This window comes from Vicugna pacos, chromosome 1 (genome assembly GCF_048564905.1).
Source record: "Vicugna pacos chromosome 1, VicPac4, whole genome shotgun sequence".
NCBI lineage: Eukaryota > Metazoa > Chordata > Mammalia > Artiodactyla > Camelidae > Vicugna > Vicugna pacos.
The window spans coordinates 2,230,027-2,248,142 of record NC_132987.1 but is presented as its reverse complement, the minus strand read 5'-3'; the positions used below and the strand labels follow the sequence as shown (position 1 = coordinate 2,248,142).

Below are 18,116 nucleotides of genomic sequence, written 5' to 3'. Positions count from 1 at the left end.
GACTCTTGGGGAGGGGGGGCTATGCATTTAAGCCAGTGTCTACTAACTACAAAACACTGTCATGGATTTAAACACCTAAGTTCTAGGAAAGTTGGGGAGGTGCGCAGAGGTAAGGTCGTTTTGACATAAAGCAAAAAATAGATCACAAACGTCTTTGAGATAGGGGTTGTTAAGCGGGCAGTAGAAGAAAGGAATGAGGGGGTAAGATTATCTCCTTTGAAGTCAAGGTAATTTTTCCAAAAGAGTAGGGCTTTCTCTGAGTTTAAGAAGAACACTTTAAAATACCTTGGACAGCTCAAAAATGCTGTTGAGGGAATTGAAAACCAAGTGAGCCAAGACCAAGCAGAGCAGTGCCTTAAAAATCCTGGCAAAACAGCAAGATCAAGAGTTGGCTTCGCATAGTTCCTAACACAGGAGTAAAGCACCAGAGGCATCTCCTGCCAAAGGCACTGAAATCCTAAGGCGTCAGCGGGCCAGCTGAAGGGGTGGGGAGCGGGGCGGGGACGGTAGGGGTATTTCCCTCAGATACTTCTCGTGCAAAGTTTCGTGGGGCAACCACCCCGCTGCTCAGTCCACCTTTTCCCCCTCCACCTCCGGAACCCCGGGGCTGCACTCTTAAGCTCGTGCCCCCAAGGACCCTCTGTGCAGCCCGTGATTTTTCCTGGAGCCTGGCAAGTTCTGGGACTGGAAGCCAGGCTCGCAAGGCCGCCGGGGGTCGGGGGGAGGCGTGGCCGGATCTGGAGGGCATAATGGGGGCTGGATTCTTAAAGCTCTCCCAAATCCTTCAAGAGTAAGGAGGAATGCATCTTCCTAAGAATATTTCTCAGGGTTTAGCCTGCCCCCCATCCGATGGTGAACAGTACTCACTTGCTGTGGAGCGGACCACCTCCTAATCGTTCTCCTGGATTTCACCCTAAGGATCTTCGGGGGTCGGGGACACCACGGGGTTCCCACCTCCTCAGTCGGCTGTGGCCAGCGCTTCGGTGGTCCCTGTAGTCCCACCCCCGGCCCCCTTGCCCCCGGCTACTCCATTTCACGGAGGAAGGAGCACAGAGGGACTTGGCTCCATCAGGGGACTCGCGAGCCTGCTGATGAGTTTGAAGCCCGGGAGCCCCAGACGCGATTAAATATCATTGTGAGGGGGTGGGCGGGGGGTTGGGAGGCCGAGCGGCTGCATCGTACCCCGCGGCCCGTCCAGCGGCGGGACACCGCCACAGCCCCATAGTTGTGTCGCCGTCAGCGGGGGGAGCCGCAACTTCGGCCCGGACTCTGACCCCCGCCCGACTTCTCACCCGGCGACGCCCTCCCCTCCAGGACCTGCAGGCCGGCCCTCGCGGGCTCCCGCACGCGCCCGCCCGAGCGGGGCTAAGGATGGAGTTCCCTCGACCGAAGGCGACGCTCGCAGCGGCCGCTCACCACCGCTCACAACCACGGCGGCCACGACGCACCAGCGGCTCGGAGCGCAAACCAGCGCCCCTCAAAAGTTGATGCCGCCGCCGCGGCGCCCGAGGACGCGAGAGGCCGGCCGGCGTCCACTCACCTGGGCGCGCCCGCCCCGAGGAGCGCGAAGGGAAGCAGCCCGGACGGCTCGGTCCCGCCCCGGGACGCGACTCCGGCTTCAGAGAGGCGGCGGGCCCGGAGCTGTGCGGTGGGGCCGGGGTCGGGCCGCACCCCCCTCGGGCTCCGAGGCCAGTTTAGCGGCCGCGGAGGGAAGAGACGCCGAGCCGGGAGTGCGTGCTCCCCGGGGCCCCGGGCTCCATTCCGGGCGCTGGGGCGGGGCGGGGACGGCGTGGGGCCGCAGCTCGGCTCCCAGTCAACTCCGGGAGTAGCGTGGAAGGGGCCGGGGAGAGGGGCGCGGGAGGGGGCGCGGGGACGGCCGCTCCTCACAGAGCTTCCACCTTCTGACGAAACCCGCGCGCACGGCCGCAGCCAGACGCTCCTTCAGAGCCGCTGCGTGAGCGCCCCCTGGGGGCCCCGGGTGAGAGCACCGCCCCGCCCGCGGCCCCGCCCCCGCCCCGAGCCCCGCCCCGCCCCGCGGCGCATGAAGCGGGGCCCTTCTCCACGTAGCTCACCCCGGGCCCCTGGGCACATTTCGTTCCGTTGCCCGAGGGCTGCGGCCGCCTCTTCACTGCAGGGTACAGCGGGAATACCTGGAAGAGGGGGGAGCGCTACTTCTTTTTGCACACATTCCAGGAAACTTTCTGGGTGGATGCTCCCCAGCCACCAAAAAACGGTGAGGGCGGTGCTCACCTCCCTATCATTGGTGTCTGCAAGAGTGCCTGACCTAGGGCGGGAGCCTGCTCATTGTTTTTAGTAAATAGATTCGTGAAGAAGGGAATGGGCACTTTGCATCCCATAATGTCTTCCTGAGTGCATGCACTTCACAAACAAGTGTAAGATAAATGCTTAGAGAGCACCAGTGTTTAAAAATAAATATGCGGTCTTATGTAAGGGGTAACCACTGCCACACGTTAGGAAGCACTTTAGAAAGGAGGGATGGCCCTCCTGTTCCAAACTCACTAAAAGTCAAATTCAGACAAATGAGCACTGGAGTATATATTGTGCGTTGTCTGCGATTGTTTCCACAACAGTAGATAAACTACAGAGCACACAGGTGTTGTCAGAATCACAAATTGGACTTCAGAATCTATAAAGTTCAGAAAAGACTGTCTCTGACATTGGGATGACATGGAGGATATTACACGTAATATGGACAGACAATACGGAAAGAATCCTAGGCAGCCTGTCTGTACACTGAAGCTCCTTTGATTCACTTGGATTGGGAAAACTTGGGTCATGTGGTTGAGCACAAGCCAATCACTGAGGCCTTGGGATGCGGGATTTCACTGGTGCTCCAGGCTTTCCACGGTGTCTGGGAGCTTTGGGCGGGGGGGAGGGGTCTGTAACACCCCTGGAGCCTGAGGGGAGCCCCACAGACCCACATTAGCTGTGAGTGGGACATACTATGGTTCCCCAAAGGAAATTAGGTGCCTTCCTACCAGAACAGGGAGGATGGATGCTGGGCAGGCAGAGTCAGCATATGTTCACTGAAGACGAAAGCAGAAGGCCGGAAGCTATTCCTTTCCCGTTCAAATAAGAGGTAGCCTTGGAGATGAACTTGAAGTCTGAGCTGGATTGAACTTGTGAAGATGAAGTGAGGGTTAGGGAAAGCGACTGTGCATTTCCTTGCATGTTGTGTTGGTTGTGTCCTCTGAAGTTTAAGTCCCATGAAGGCAAGTCTATCTCCTTATCTTCTTTGTGATTGTAACCCCCGTGCCAGCACAATGCCTGTTACTTAGCAGGTCGTCGATAAATATTTTTTACAGTAAAATTTTTAAAAGACATTAGAGCCTATTTAACACAAACTTCTTATTTTCAGGTGTGCTGAGCGTGTTCTGTTTCCAGGCAATCTGTCAAGCAGTCTATCGACCATTTATTTCGTTTTCCGCCCAAGTAGGTTTTAACATCTCTACAAAAAGCCTGAGGTTTGCATGGCCAGAATGCCCGGACCAGGGAACACAGTTACTAACAGGGAGGACAGGGAGTATGGATGGAAGCAGGCTCTGAAGGGACAACTACGAGTGACAGGACCAGGAACCACAGAGCAGAAGCACCAGAGCCAGAACCACAGGGAGGAACCCGGTACAACCATCTTTAGCTCCCGTGTTAAAGGCGCAGACTCACAAACTAAACACAGCGCCACAACTTGTGACAAATATGGTTTCCTCTGCCAGCAGGCTTCAGCTCCCTAATTAGAAACAAACAGTCGCCCGCAAACCAGTGTGCAGAACACACGTGCAGCTTTTTGCCAGAAACTGGGATTTTTCTTTTTCCTCAAGGCATGACACTGAAGGTAAATTCAAACAGGCTCTCTGCCAGGCACCTAAAGCAGAATTTCCTCCCACCTCTGCTATGAAACCCACAGCCCGTCTCTACAAACAAAGGTACATCACCTGCTAATGAACTCAGGTCACAGTCACTGCCCCCACAACCAGTTGCTCACCAGCCAGGGTCTCTGCAACAACTGTGACATCAAAACCCCCTGATTAGTGTCACTCACCTCCTTCCAATTCTCCTTTTCATGGATTCTGAGCTGCTGGGTTCTACAGCCATAGTCAGAATGATCTAAAGCCAAGCCACAGAGTCGCAGTGCCACTGGGGTTCCCAAGCCGCAGAGGATCCTCCAGCTCTGGGCAGATCCACTTGCCGGGTCTCTGTTTGATAACATAAGGGGAGGCATCCGCTGACTGTCCTGTGCCAATCTGAAAGGCACCCCTCCCACCAGTGTGACAAGTGCAACGCTGGAACGGAGCCAGGGAACAAAAGGGAAGAAATGTGGGTTCTTACCAGTGCCGTTGATACCATTTTTTAAGGATGGCAGATGATGAAGGGGAAAAACAGGCAGAGAGTCAGTGCCCTGCATTCAAAACCTTGGATCCTTCTCTGAATGAGTCAGGGTGAGCATTTTGTTTTGAAATTGAATTTCTGTTTTCTCTCTTTCTTTCTTTTTTTCATTCGAGCTGTAGGATGGTTACATCCTCAACTAGTCAAGGGGACTGCTGTAAATAACAGGATTTATTTTTGAGGCTTTGGATCAAAAAAGAACCTTGCGTCTCCCCCCAGGGCTATTTATAGATCAAAGTGTGTTCTTTTTTTCTTTTTCTATTTCATGTGATTCTGAGAATTGACTGATATGTCTTCCTCTGGTGTTTCTCTGTATGCCTGAGATGAGTTGTTATTACTGGAAAGTCGCGGAGAAAGCCCTCCGAAGATGCTAAGAGTCAAGACAGAACTGACACGTGTACCCCAAGCCAATGCAGGGATCGCATCTCCTACTGTCTGTCGTTGGTCTGTGTGAAGACCCTGCATGACCTCTGGTACCTCTAACAGCTTCATAACAAGCCGAGTTACAAGGGTGCCTTATTCTTTTGTCGACCGATAGGTGGCATCAAAATGCCTCAAGCTTTACTTCATCGCATTTTAAAAACCACACACAGGCAGAGAGCATTTCTTTCTGCAATTTTCTATTTTACCATGGGTGATGTTTTAAAGGACACTAAATCAGCTCTCTAGTGTTCCAGAGTAGATTATCCCATTTACCTCTTAATTCGGCCTCTCAGTCACCCCTCTAAGCCTCAGTTTCCTCACTGTGAGAATAAGCTGTTTGAGTTGAACTCCAGCTCTGGGATTCTGCTTTTCAGCTACATAATGTCTGCCTTGCTGCATCATTTCTTGTGTGTGTGATAAACCCAGCAAGATTCCTTCCTTTGAGTTTAAGGAATGTTAGCATGCAACTGTCACCCTGTGGTGGAGACCGCTATTTGCCTAGCCTATAATTGTTTTTATTTGTTTGTGTTTCCTTACTAAGAAAAGCACAATTTGAGGGAGGTGGCAATGTGTCAGTCCCAAACCCACATTATCCAGCCTTTCCTGTAGTTGGGGTAGTCATGTGCCAAATGGTCTAGCCACTAAACACATGTAACTTCCTAAATTCGAATTTATTAAAATGAAGAAAAATTAAAAATTCATTTCCTGGGCCGCACTAGCCACATTTTTAAATCTAACAGTCACAGGTAGCTACCATGTTGGGCAGTTCGGGTGCAGAACAGTTCCACACTGCTTTCCACACTGGTCTAGCCATTGGGATGTCATGAAAAGTTCCAGAGCAGCTTCCATAACAGTCTTCAAAGGGAGGGACATACTGACTCAGCTGGCTGGTACCTTTATCTCCTAGCCCCTCCCAGCCCCTCCCTCCTCTCTATTGGAAGGTGAAGGTGGGCTGGGTATCACATGACTGGGAAGCAACCAGCGTCTGTCCAGGCAGGCTAAGCAGAAAGAGAAAGAGCCTGGGTCTCTGATACCCTGAAGGCAACCACATCGTCAACAATTTTATTATGAGAAAGATAAAACCACCGGTTGATATGAGCCACTATTTTCAGCTTTTTATTACTAACAACCAAATGTATTTCTAACTACTATACCCTCAGAAAGTTACCTGGACACTTTTCTACTAATGTCTTTGGATAAACAAGTTTCTCTCCAGTTTACTTTAGACAGAGTTTAGGACAAGGTCCTGGCTAGAAGAAATGAAACATCGTATCTACTCACAAAAAGAGAATTATCCGTCATCCATTTCAAAATGCCAAATGGGCCAAAATGGGGGAGATAGGACATTAACAGTACCCAAATAATTATACCCTATTTTATAGTTTGGCTGAAGAGCAGCTTTGCATTATCCTGGAGAAAATGTTACTAGATATTGAGAGAAAAGGAAAATAATATTTGAGCCTATTCTGTGTGCTAGAAACTTGGCTGAATAATTTAACAATATTATCATAATTAGGTCTCATGACAATCCAATAAGGTAAGTATGTGTATCTCCCTTCTTTTATAGATAACAAATTAAGGCTGAGGGATATTAAGTATCTTGTCAAAATCTACATAGCTCATTAGTTACAGAGATGAGTTTCAAATCCAGGCCTGCTTGGCTCTTGTCACAACCACATGATGAGTGAGTGCTTGGTGAGTGAGTGCCATCAGATGCTTCTCCATACTTGCTCATTTCAAGACTCTCATTCTGAGACAGGAGGGCAGGGGGCCGGGCACAGCCATTAAGAGTGATGCAGACATCAGCACCAAGATGGTGGAATATTCAACTCCCAGTGGTCCTTGAGCTTCATTATAGGCTCACTGAAATACAACAGCTGTTAAATGGCGCTCCTGCAGGGGCCTTGACAGTTCCTAGGCTGATCATAAAATGTCAAAAAGGGGGCCGTGGCCCGATTCCTGGGAACCCCTGCCCCTTTCCCAAAGTAGTTGGAATAACCCTCCCTCTTGCCCACATATGAAGTTACCAAGCCCATAAAAACTAACAACCTCGCACCTCGTGGTCTCTCTCTGTTGCCTTCTGAGATGGCCTGCACTCTGTCTATGGAGTGTGCATATCTCTGAATAAGTCTGCCTTCACTTTACTATGGCTCGCTGTTGAATTCTTTCCTGAGTGAAGACAAGGACCCTCACTTGGTGCGAATGCATCCCAGGGACTCACCAGAGACCTCCACAACCATCCTCTTGCACCCCATATTTCCTGCATTAGTTCCATCCTCTGTACCACCTTTCTCCATGGGCTTGATCCTTTTCTACCATAGAAAAGGTTGAAGACATTGATCTTCATCTAAACTGTAGAAATTGACCAGGCTGGTTAAAGCAAAAGGCTTTCCAAACAAGGACAAAACACAGACCAAGGTTCCAAGTCAGAGCAGCCATGAACTGATCCAGGACCCTCAAGTGACTGGGAAATCCACTTTATCTGGGGTAGAAAAGGGAGGCAAGGAACAAGAACTAAAGCAAAGAAGCCGGCAGGGGCATGTGTACAAAGGGTCTCTTAAGACTTCCTTAAGGATTCATTCCTTGAATCACTTATTCCCAACTCTTGAGAGAGGTTCTAGAATTTTCCTTAATCCATAGTGAAATGAGAAAAACAAAAAGTTTTTTCTACAGCCAGATTAATATTTTGAGATTATCTTTTTCTTCATTGTTTTCTCCATGACACTGCATTTCTGCCATCAATTTCTTTTGAGGTTTTGTCATTTTACAAGTGTTCCTACTTGATAAAATAAAAGTACTTATTGTAGGCCAAAGCTAAACCAAGAAATGTGTTTTGAGATCAGTTCTGTGAAGTCTAAACATTTGGAAGTATCATCTGGAGGTCACTGACATTGAGGAAGTTTGAGTGGGCAGCATGATGATCAGGCAAGAGTTGAACTGAGAAGAAATTGGAGAGAGAAAATACTAGAATGTGGAAAATGGGTCAGGTCTCTCTTCATGGAAGTCATTCAGTAGTTACTTACTGAGCACTGTTCTGGGGTCAGGGGTTCCACAATGGACCAGACAGAGTCATCAGTCAAGTTGGGAAGACAGAAAATGAAGAAGAAAGAGGGAAAAAGAGCTTGGGAGTCATAGAGAGGGAAGAATGAGAGAGAAGGAAGGAAAAAGAAAGTATGTAGATTATAAAAACTCCCATGAAGGAGGTAAAAAGGGTGAAGAGACAGGGAATAACTGGGAAACGCCTCTTCAGATAGGATAGTCTGAAAGGGCTGCTCTAAGGAGAAAGAAAGCCTGAGAGCTGAGCATGCAGAGACCAGGGGAAAAAGCATTCCAGGCGCGGGGAACAGCATGTACAAAGGCCCAGAGGTGGGAAAAGTCCTTTAGATTCTTAATGGTCAGTATTTAGGGTCTGGACAAGAGAGGATGAGGCAGTTAGACCACACTAATCTTCTCTAAGGGGAGGGATGAAAAAGATGTGAGGAGGCTTCAATGTTACAGAAGACTTGTCTTGGCGGTTTTAGTAATTAAACACATTGTGAGCATCTAGTCTGCGCAGCACACTGGCCTAGACACTGGACTTGACAAAATACTGTCCCTGTTCTTCAATACCATACAGTCCAGTGCAAAGCATGGACCAGAAAAGGAAGCCCAGAGGGGTAATCCGCAAGACTCCCTGGGTGAGAGTCTACATCTACCTCGTGGACCAGTGACACAATCAGCCCCCAGTGACATCAGAGGACAGGAAGTTCTCTGGGTCGTGAGTGAGCTCAGGCAACCAACCTGCAGATGGTTATTTTGGAAAATGTGAGTCCATCCGTCCACAAGAGAGATTTAAAGGAAGGCCAGGATTTGCTGCAGCAGATTCCCCACCCTCATGTGATCTCCACTTCCTATTGCTTCTGTTTTCTTGGTGATTGTTCCAGTTTGGCCACCATCCATAATTACCTTTGGGGTCAAATATTTTCATCCATATATTCTGGTTGTGTGTCATCTTGTCCACTCTTTGCAATAAATCTAGGAGACATCATTAGCCCCAGCATGGAGGTCATGCCTTCAAAAACACATACTTCTTCTGGTGGAGGATGTCTTTCTGATTCCTAGGTCACAGGGCTGCCCTCTGTGTGGCCATGGACACTGGCTCCCATGGGAGGAGGGTACACTGCTGTACGTCATGGGCAGACCTCAGGGCTAGTGGGTCTTTTCCGGAGGGTTGTTAAGAGGCAGTGTGCAGAGTTTTTAAACCACATATCCCTAAAGATATCTTGGAATTACTAAATGAAATCTTACTATAGATCCTGGTTTGCAACGTGCTTTTTTACTTCTGAAAATATTGACCAACATCATAATTTATAGACTATGAAATAGTCCCACAGTTGGATAGAACCAAAGATGCTAAATGAATTCCTTGTTTTTGAGTATTTGTTGCCATCACCTCCCTGCTGTACACAGTCTCCCGAGCAAGCCTTTTTCGACAACGTACCCGTGAGAGGATGCGACAGGAACACCAACAAGGGCACATCTGTGCTATTCTTTCCAAAAACCCACAGCCCTGGTCTAATCATGAGAAGAACACAGATTGAGGAACAGTCTATAAAACACTTCACCAGTACTCCTCAAAACTGTCAACATTATAAAAAGTGGGGTGGAGGGGTAGAAAAGATGGAAAAACTCACAGACCAGAAGATACTGAGATACAATTGCACTGTGATGCCTTAGACTGGATCCTGGGACAGAAAGAGGACACTAATGGGAAAACTGGTAAAATCCACCTCAAATCTGAAGTCTACTTAGTGAAGCACCCATGTTGACTTCTTAGTGATGACAAATCCCACAATAATATACATTCTCTGTTAATGTTAGGAGAAAGTGGGTGAGAAGTAGGTAGAGATTCTTCATACTGTCTTTGTAACTTTTCCATAAATCTAAAATCATCCCAATTAAAATTTTATTTAAAAAAAAAAACTACACACAACTTGCCCACTTGTTTCCTTGGGACAAAGTTAGACTAGGTGGGGTGAAGCTTCTGCATAGTCTTCCAGCTTTGAGTGCATTTGGTGAAATGAATGGTCATTTAACACCATGCATCATTCTGCCTACTTTGTAAGCAAAAGCCTCAGTTTATCTGCTTGGCATCATTAAGTTAAATGTCTCCTTGGGAAATTCCACAGGGAGACATACCCCAGTGAACTAAACAGAACTGAGAGAATACTGATGAAAATGGTCAAAGAATTAGGACCGAGCTCCCTGTCCCAGCCTGGCTGCTTCTCACAGGGCAAAGGGATTACGAAGAAATGACCAGAAAAAGGAAAGAAAGAAAAAAAAAAAAAAAACTCCTGGGAAACAAGGAGAGAAAGCCAGAGGATGCTGTTTGTACATAGTCATTTTTCTAACTGCAACTCTGCTTTCTGCATTTTTCCAGCAGCGCTGCCTTAAAAGTGAATCACCGGTGATCAAAGGCTACCAAAATAACACATTGTTCCTCCGGAGAAGAGAAGGTGCAGTCCTGTGCTTCCGAGGGTATTCTTGGGGGCGGGGCGGAGAAAGAAAGAGAGAGATCACGTTGCCTCCTTTTCCTAAAAGCCAGGCCTATAATTTGGCTCTTTTGAAAATCTTTTTTAAAAACACTTGCCTATGGGAAAAGGCCTCAGTAATGCTGAGGGCTGTCTTCAAAAGTTTATCTGTTTTGTTTCTGTCGCCTCCTCCCAGAGCCATGTGCGGCGGGTGAGCTGCCCTGTCTGCTCTTGCGTTGTATTTGCAGGCAGGGAGATGTTAGCAGGTACTGAGAGTCTGTGTACCAGGTACTGCACCGGGCCTCTTCAGGAAGGTTCCCACAGATTTTTCCCATCCGTGCAGGGTTACCTTGTGGGAAATTTCAAAAATGATCACTATTCTTCCCTTCATATATAGATGAAAGTATAAAAATCTCCATTTTGTCTTCCTTGCCGCGTGCCTCTGCAATGCTTCCCATGAAGTCGGGGTATCTGTTCCTCCACTTTCTAAATCTCGGCCAGACCTGTGACTTGCCTCAGCCAATAGAAAGCAGCAGAGGTGACAGTTGGTACCAGTTCTTTTCTCTTTTTCCTACTTTTGGGGAGGGGGGGTGGGAGTAATTAGGTTTATTCATTTATTTTAATGGAGATACTGGGGATTGAATCCAGGACCTCGTGCATGCTAAGCATGCGCTGTACCACTGAGCTATACCTTCTCCCTATCCCTGTGCCACTTCTGAGACTAGGCTTATATGAGGTCTGGCATATTTCCACCCAGTTGCCATGAGACACCCAGGCCATCTTGTTGGAGGATGAGAGAAAGGGGCCGGGATGAGGCATTCAGGACATGTGCAACAGCATAGGGACGACCAGCAAACTGGCCATAAAACCACAAAGGAGCCCTGCCCAGAGCAGCCAAGCCTCAGCAAAAGTATCAGCTAATAAGTGCTTCATATTTTAAGCCACAGAGTTTTGGAGATGGTTTGTTATGTATCAACAGTGAATGGGAAAACGACACAAGTGAACTTATTTACAAAATAAAAAACAGACACAGACGGTAACCAGGTGGGGAAATGGTGGGAAGGGATAAATTAGGAGTTCGAGATTTGCAAATACTAACTATATATAAAGTAGATAAACAACAAGTTTATACTGCATAGCACAGAGAACTATATTCAAAATCTTATAGTAACCTATAATGAGAAAGAATATGAAAAGGAATATATGTATGTGCATGTATGACTGAAACATGATGCTGTGCACCAGAAATTGACACAACATTGTAAACTGACTCCACTTCAATAAAAATAAATAAATAAATAAAATAGTGAATGGATAAAAGAAGACCGTCTTATCTCTTCAGAAGATATGAGAAAACTGAGGCATAGAGAGTTTGAATAACGTCCCCAAAGCCACACAGTAAGTGGGGAGAGTCAGGAGTCGACCCGAGGACTGAAGAAGTCTGAGGTCGCCACCCCTCCCATGATAACCCCCTGCCATAGAGGGCACACAAGAGAAACCAACAAGACCACGTGTCACAGCTACTTGAGGTGATCAAACTAGAGGTACATTCCCAGCTGTAACCCAGTGCGTGTGCACATGTGTACGTCTGTGGAGAATGATCTATTCAGTGGAGAGAGAAAGCCAGGTAAGAGTAAGCTGTTTTTTAACTTCAATAACATAGTCTAAATCTGAAACATTATGCTGTACACCAGAAGCTGACACAACATTGTAAACTGACTATACTTCAATTAAAAAAAAAAAAAGAAATAGGAAAAAAAAGAGTGCACCAGCTTGGACAAGAAACTACATGGTTGTGGGCCCCACACAGAGAGAAGCTGGGTAATGTGATCATTCCCGCGTGCTTTTGGTAGTAGTGCATTTTGTTCTCATTTATGAAGCAGAGTCAGGTTTATTGAGTGTCTATTAGGTTCAATACTGTTAAAAAAAAAAAAAAAGACCCCGGAGAGGACCACTTCACACTGCATGGCATGCTCCACTCCTTCACGTCCACGTAGGCATCACCAATGGGTGTGGCCGGCCATTCCCACACCAGCCCAAAGACAGCCCTACCATTTTTTTCAACACATTGCTCACGGCACACATTGCCAATCATACTGAAACGCAGTCTCTGTGTTATCCCAGCCCTAGAGGGCAAAGCATGGCTCCTTTCACCAAGACTCATACTCGCGCTGGGATGACCAAGTCACGACATGAATCATTCTCAAGTCTGACTGTGATGAGCAGTGAAAACTAGAGACAATAAGAGTCCTCATTGGAAATTTTCATTTTCCAAGCCTCCCATGAAGTAATGGTTTTGTTTCCCTTAGGAAAACACAAGAACTTGCCAAGTAGGTATGTTGGGTATTATTTCACAGTCTCTTTTTTGAAAAGTTGAGGAGACTGAAACATGTCACCTTGGAGAGGACAGAATGATTGAGTTGAAAGGTTTAGCCAGTCATTAAGAATATTCTGAAGGCACGTTGTACAAAGAATGCTGAACCAATAATTACAAAAAGACACAAAAGAAGTAACATAAAAAGAATGACAATAATAAGCTTGTGCTTTTTACCTTCAAGTCTCTGGGACCCCTGGTAGCTGACAGACACACAGCTTCTCCGGGTGAGGGAAGGCTGATGTCAGCTCCCTACTCCTGGCCTTGACCAGATGCCTTCTTGTAGCACACAAACACAAGTCTACACAGCAACCCTGCAGAGGAATCACAGCACACTTGTAGAATGACAAGCAGAATGTCACGGACCCCCTTTTATTTATTTACTAATGCTTTTTTTAAATGGAGGTACTAGTGATTGAACCCAGGACCTCACGCACACTAAACATGTGCGCTACCACTGAACATACCCACCCCTAACCCTCTTTTATAAAAGGATCCTAAGTTTGCCTACAAAGTGAGTTTACCTCTGACTGGCATATCTGTGTTGCTCACCTAGTCACCTCAAATGTGCCAGTGTGGGATAGTTTACTGCCAAAAGCCAGAACCACAGATCAAGGCTTTGGGGCTCCTTTTTCAGCCCTCTGGTTTATGCAAAATAGCTCTCAGAAGTATGAAGGGATGTGTGTGTGTGTACAAAGTATAAGCATTTATTAAATGCCTCACCCAAGGATTTCCCCACCACTACCACATACACACACACAACACATGCACACAAATCAGCTGCCTCTGGGGGACCCACATCTCTAAGGCTTCAGGGAATCAACTGCCCTTTTTTTTAAAATAAATTTTTTTTTTTACTGAAGTATAATCAGTTTACAATGTTGTGTCAATTTCTGGTGTACAGCATAAACTATCAGCCATTCATATACATACATATATTCCTCTTCATATTCTTTTTCATTATAGGTTGCTACAAGATATTGAATATAGTTCCATGTGCTACACAGAATAAACTTGTTGTTTATCTATTTTACATATGTTAGTATCTGCAAATCTTGAACTACCAATTTATCCCTTCCCACTTCTTCCCCCTCTGCTAAGCATAAGTTTGTTTTCTATGTCTGTGAGTTAATTTCTGTTTTGCAAATAATTTCATTTGTCTTTTTTTTAGATTCCACATATAAGTGATATGATATGGTATTTTTCTTTCTCTTTCTGGCTTACTTCACTTAGAATGACAATCTCCAGGTCCATCCATGTTGCTGCAAATGACATTATTTCATTCTTTTTTATGGCTGAGTAGTATTCTGTTGTATAACTATACCACAACTCCTTTATCCAGTCATCTGTCAATGGACATTTAGGTTGCTTCCATATCTTGACTGTTGTAAACAATGCTGCTATGAAAACTGGGGTGCATGTATATTGTCGAGTTAAAGTTCCCTCTGGAGGGAGAGAAGCAAGATGGTGAAGTAGAAGGACGTTTGTAACTCACCCTCTCCCACAAATACACGAAAACTCACATCTACGGACCCACTCAGCCAACCAGAGCACCTGTGGAATTCCAACAGAACATTGCCCTCTTCAAAAGACAAAGATGCCAAAAATCTGGTAGGAGAAAAGGAAAAAAGAAAGAAGAAAAAGCAAAACAGTGCGGGACCGGTCCCTCAGGGAGGGAGCGGCAAAGGAGGACTGGCGCTTGTTCGCTGGGTCTCCCCTCTCCAACGGAGAGGCCAACGGAACGAAGGGGGAGCCTCCAAGGCTCAGATCTGCCCCGAGCATCCCTTGACCAACAGAACTAAGATAAACGGGCACAGAGGGTCCCCGCGACACCCAGCCCAAGATGCAAGCTGGCAGCTGGAGGCCGGGACAGGCTGCCTGAGCCTGGCGGAGGACGGGGGCGGCTGCACTGAGGCAGCTCTGGGGGACTGCAGGGGGCTGCGCACTGTGGCTGGGAGGGGATGTGGAGCAGAACAACCTCAGTCCCCCATAAATTGTGAAAAAAGCAAAGTAACACGGCTGGTGTGCCCTAGGGGGAGGGGCACTATACCCTTTGTCTCCTCAGACCCACCCGGCCATTACTGGCCCTTCTCGGGAGAAGAGAGGCAGGGTGCAGCCACAGCCGCCATGTCCTCCTGTGAGCAGCTCCCGGGCGGGAGCAGGGCTGAGACCTGAATCCACACCCAGGGGCTCCGCAACCTTCTAGGCAGGACTGAGACTTGTTCGCAGCCCGAGGCAGATAGGATCTTTCTGCCCTGGCACCTCAGAGAACTCGCACCACTAAGACAAACAAGGAGCTGACTTTGGGCATGGGGCAGGGGCGGGGAGGTTCCGTGGTCTTCCCTGAGCCCACCTATGGAGCACCGGCCCGAAGCGGAGCGGGCAGCTACACAGCAGTGGAGCGACGGGCGCCGAGAGAGGGCGGGCAGCAACCCACCTTCCTGGAAGGAACACAGCACCTGACCACAGTGCTGGGAGGGGGTGTGATCCGCCCATCTGCCTCACCCGAGCGCAGCATCTGACTGTGACATGGGGAGGGGGAGTGACCTGACCACCCACCAGTGCCAGAGAGATATGAGCAATATGAAGAAGCAGAGGAACCACTCCCAATTAAAAGATCAAGAGAAATCCCCTGAAAGCACAATCAAGGAAATAGACATTGATGGCCTACTAGATCAAGATTTCAAAAAAGGAGTGATCAAAGTACTGAAGGAACTAAAAGAAATAGTGTTTAGAGATATAAAATATGTCAGAAATGAAATAGAAGCTATAAAGAAGAACCAAGTAGAATTAGTCAACTCATTTGCTGAGATGAGAGCTGACCTAAAGGCTGCACAAAGCAGGCTAGATAAGGCAGAGGAACGAATAAGTGACCTAGAAGACAGGACAACAGAAAGCACCCAGTCAGAACAGCTGAGAGATAAACAAATAAAAAACAATGAAAACAATATAAGGGAGATATCCTGTGGGATAATATAAAGCGTGCCAATCTACACATAATAGGGATTCCAGAAGGGGAAGAAAGAACAAAGGGGATTGAAAAGGTATTGGAAGAAATCATGACTGAAAATTTCCCAAACCTAAAGGAATCAGATATCCAAGTACAGAAGGTGCAGAGGGTCCCAAACAGGAAGAACCTGAGCAGACCCACACCAAGACATACCATAATCAAGATGGCCAGAGTCAAGGATAAAGAAATGATCCTAAAGGCAGCAAGAGACAAACAGTGAGTTACAAGGGAAACCCATAATGCTCTCAGCTGACTTCTCTACACAAACACTACAGGCCAGAAAGGAGTGGCAAGATATATTCAAAGTCCTGAATGAGAAAAAGATGCAGCCTAGAATACTCTATCCAGCAAGGCTATCCTTTAGAATAGAAGGAGAGATAAAGAACTTCACAGACAAGCAAAAACTAAAAGAATTTAGCAACACTGAACCCATGCTAAAAGAAATATTGACAGGTCTATTCTAAATAGAAAAGAAGCAGGATGCTACAAAAATGAGAAACCATAACTGGAAAGGTGATAACTACCATGAATTACAAATAGAATAAACACAAAATTGTAAAAGAGGACATCTAAATCATTAAGAGTGGGAGAGCGAAGCAAGGAAAGCCACTGTGGAAAACAGTATGAAGATTCTTCAAAAGACTAGGAATAGACTTACCATATGAACCAGGAATCCCGCTCCTTGGCATATATCCAGAAGGAACCCTACTTCAAAAAGATACCTGCACCCCAGTGTTCATAGCAGCACTATTTACAATAGCCAAGACATGGAAACAGCCTAAATGTCCATCGACAGATGACTGAATAAAGAAGATGTGGTATACTTATACAATGAAATACTACTCAGCAATAAAAAAACAACATAACACCATTTGCAGCAACATGGATGTTCCTGGAGAATGTCATTCTAAGTGAAGTAAGCCAGAAAGAGAAAGAAAAATACCATATGATATCACTCATATGTGGAATCCAAAAAAAAAAAAAAAAGAACATAAATACAAAACAGTAACAGACTCATCGACATAGAATACAAACTTGTGGTTGCCAAGGGGGCAGGGGGGTGGAAAGGGGCAGACTGGGATTTTAAAATGTAGAATAGATAAACAAGATTATACTGTATAACATAGGGAAATATATACAAGGTCTTGTGGTAGCTCACAGCGAAAAAAAAATGTGACAATGAATATATGTACGTTCATTATAACTGAAAAGTTGTGCTCTACACTGGAATTTGACACAAAATTGTAAAATGACTATTACTCAATAAAAAATTTTTAAAATAAATAAATAAATAAATAAATAAAGTTCCCTCTGGATATCTGCCCAGGAGTGGGATTGCTGGATCATATGGTAAGCTTATTTTCAGTCTTTTGAGGAATCTCCATACTGTTTTTTGCAATGTCTGCACCAAACTGCATTCCCACCAGCAGCGTAGGAGGTTTCCCTTTTCTCCACACCCTCTCCAGCGTTTATTGTTTGGGGACTTTTGAATAATGGGCATTCTGACTGGTGTGAGGTGATGCCTCATTGTAGTTTTGATTTGCATTTCTCTGATGATTAGCAATATTGAGCATTTTTTCATGTATCTATTATCCACCCTTGAATTTTCAAACATAGCTACTACAGCCCATCTCCTACTTTTGATGCAAAGTCCAGCAGCCACATTCTTCCTCTTCTCCCTGCTCCCTGCCCTGTTTCTGAGGCTCCCCATAGGGCTTAATCTGCCCATGGTCCTCTCATCTTACATCCTGTTTCCTGCTTCAGCATCCCTGCTCCTGCAACTGCTCTGTCCTTCCTGTCCATCATCAGCCCCTTGGGAATCCACACAAAGCACTGCTGACCTAGGGCAGGTCTGTCTAACCAAACATCACTCAAGTTTTGAAGCAATAGAATGGGGACTACAATAATTTAAGAGATCACCTTAAAATTGAAAAGTAAGACATTTTGCTCCAAAACACATCCTTCTCTCTCTCACAGTCTCTTGCTGGCTGTGTTTCTTCCCTTAGGATTCCTGCCAACTTAGGAACTTCTGCTTCCCTGAATCTTGTTGACCTGTCTTCCCTTACCCCTCCCTACATGGCCCTTAGAATTTCAGAATCCCTTCTCTGGATTTATGAGGTTTATTGTGCATAGCAATCCTGCTGTTCCCCCTGCCTACCTTCTCTCTTTTAAATTGATGCCCTGGGAGGAAGAGCCCTCAGGTTCACCCTCAAAGAAAACTTCGATGTAGATTCTTCATTCTCCATCTTAATTATCCACCTCCCTTGATGCAGAATAAAACCCTCCCCAGCCTGCAAAAGTGGCTACTTTCAATTTTTTATGCTGTTTAAATGGTAATTTTTCTTTTTGTTTCATAATTAATATGGCATCCTTCCATACTCTACACTTTGAGATT

At 46.3% G+C, this 18,116-nt stretch overlaps 1 protein-coding gene across 4 annotated transcripts in view; it reads right to left on the bottom strand.

Annotated features, from left to right (window-relative positions):
* CPNE4 (copine 4) overlaps positions 1 to 12,957 on the bottom strand; it is a 390,855-nt gene extending 377,898 nt beyond the window's left edge. The window contains exons 1-2 of one of the 4 annotated variants that reach the window (XM_072971204.1): positions 12,889 to 12,935; positions 4,061 to 4,214 (exon numbers count right to left, since the gene is read on the bottom strand). In XM_072971204.1, the coding sequence (XP_072827305.1) occupies positions 4,061 to 4,113 (53 nt within the window). In that variant the 5' untranslated portion in view covers positions 4,114 to 4,214; positions 12,889 to 12,935. Of the gene's footprint in view, positions 1 to 1,540; positions 1,824 to 4,060; positions 4,263 to 12,888 lie in introns of those variants that run through there. The other 3 variants (XM_072971211.1, XM_006205278.4, XM_072971207.1) reach the window with 3 other exon arrangements.
* Between the last annotated feature and the right edge of the window lie 5,159 nt (positions 12,958 to 18,116).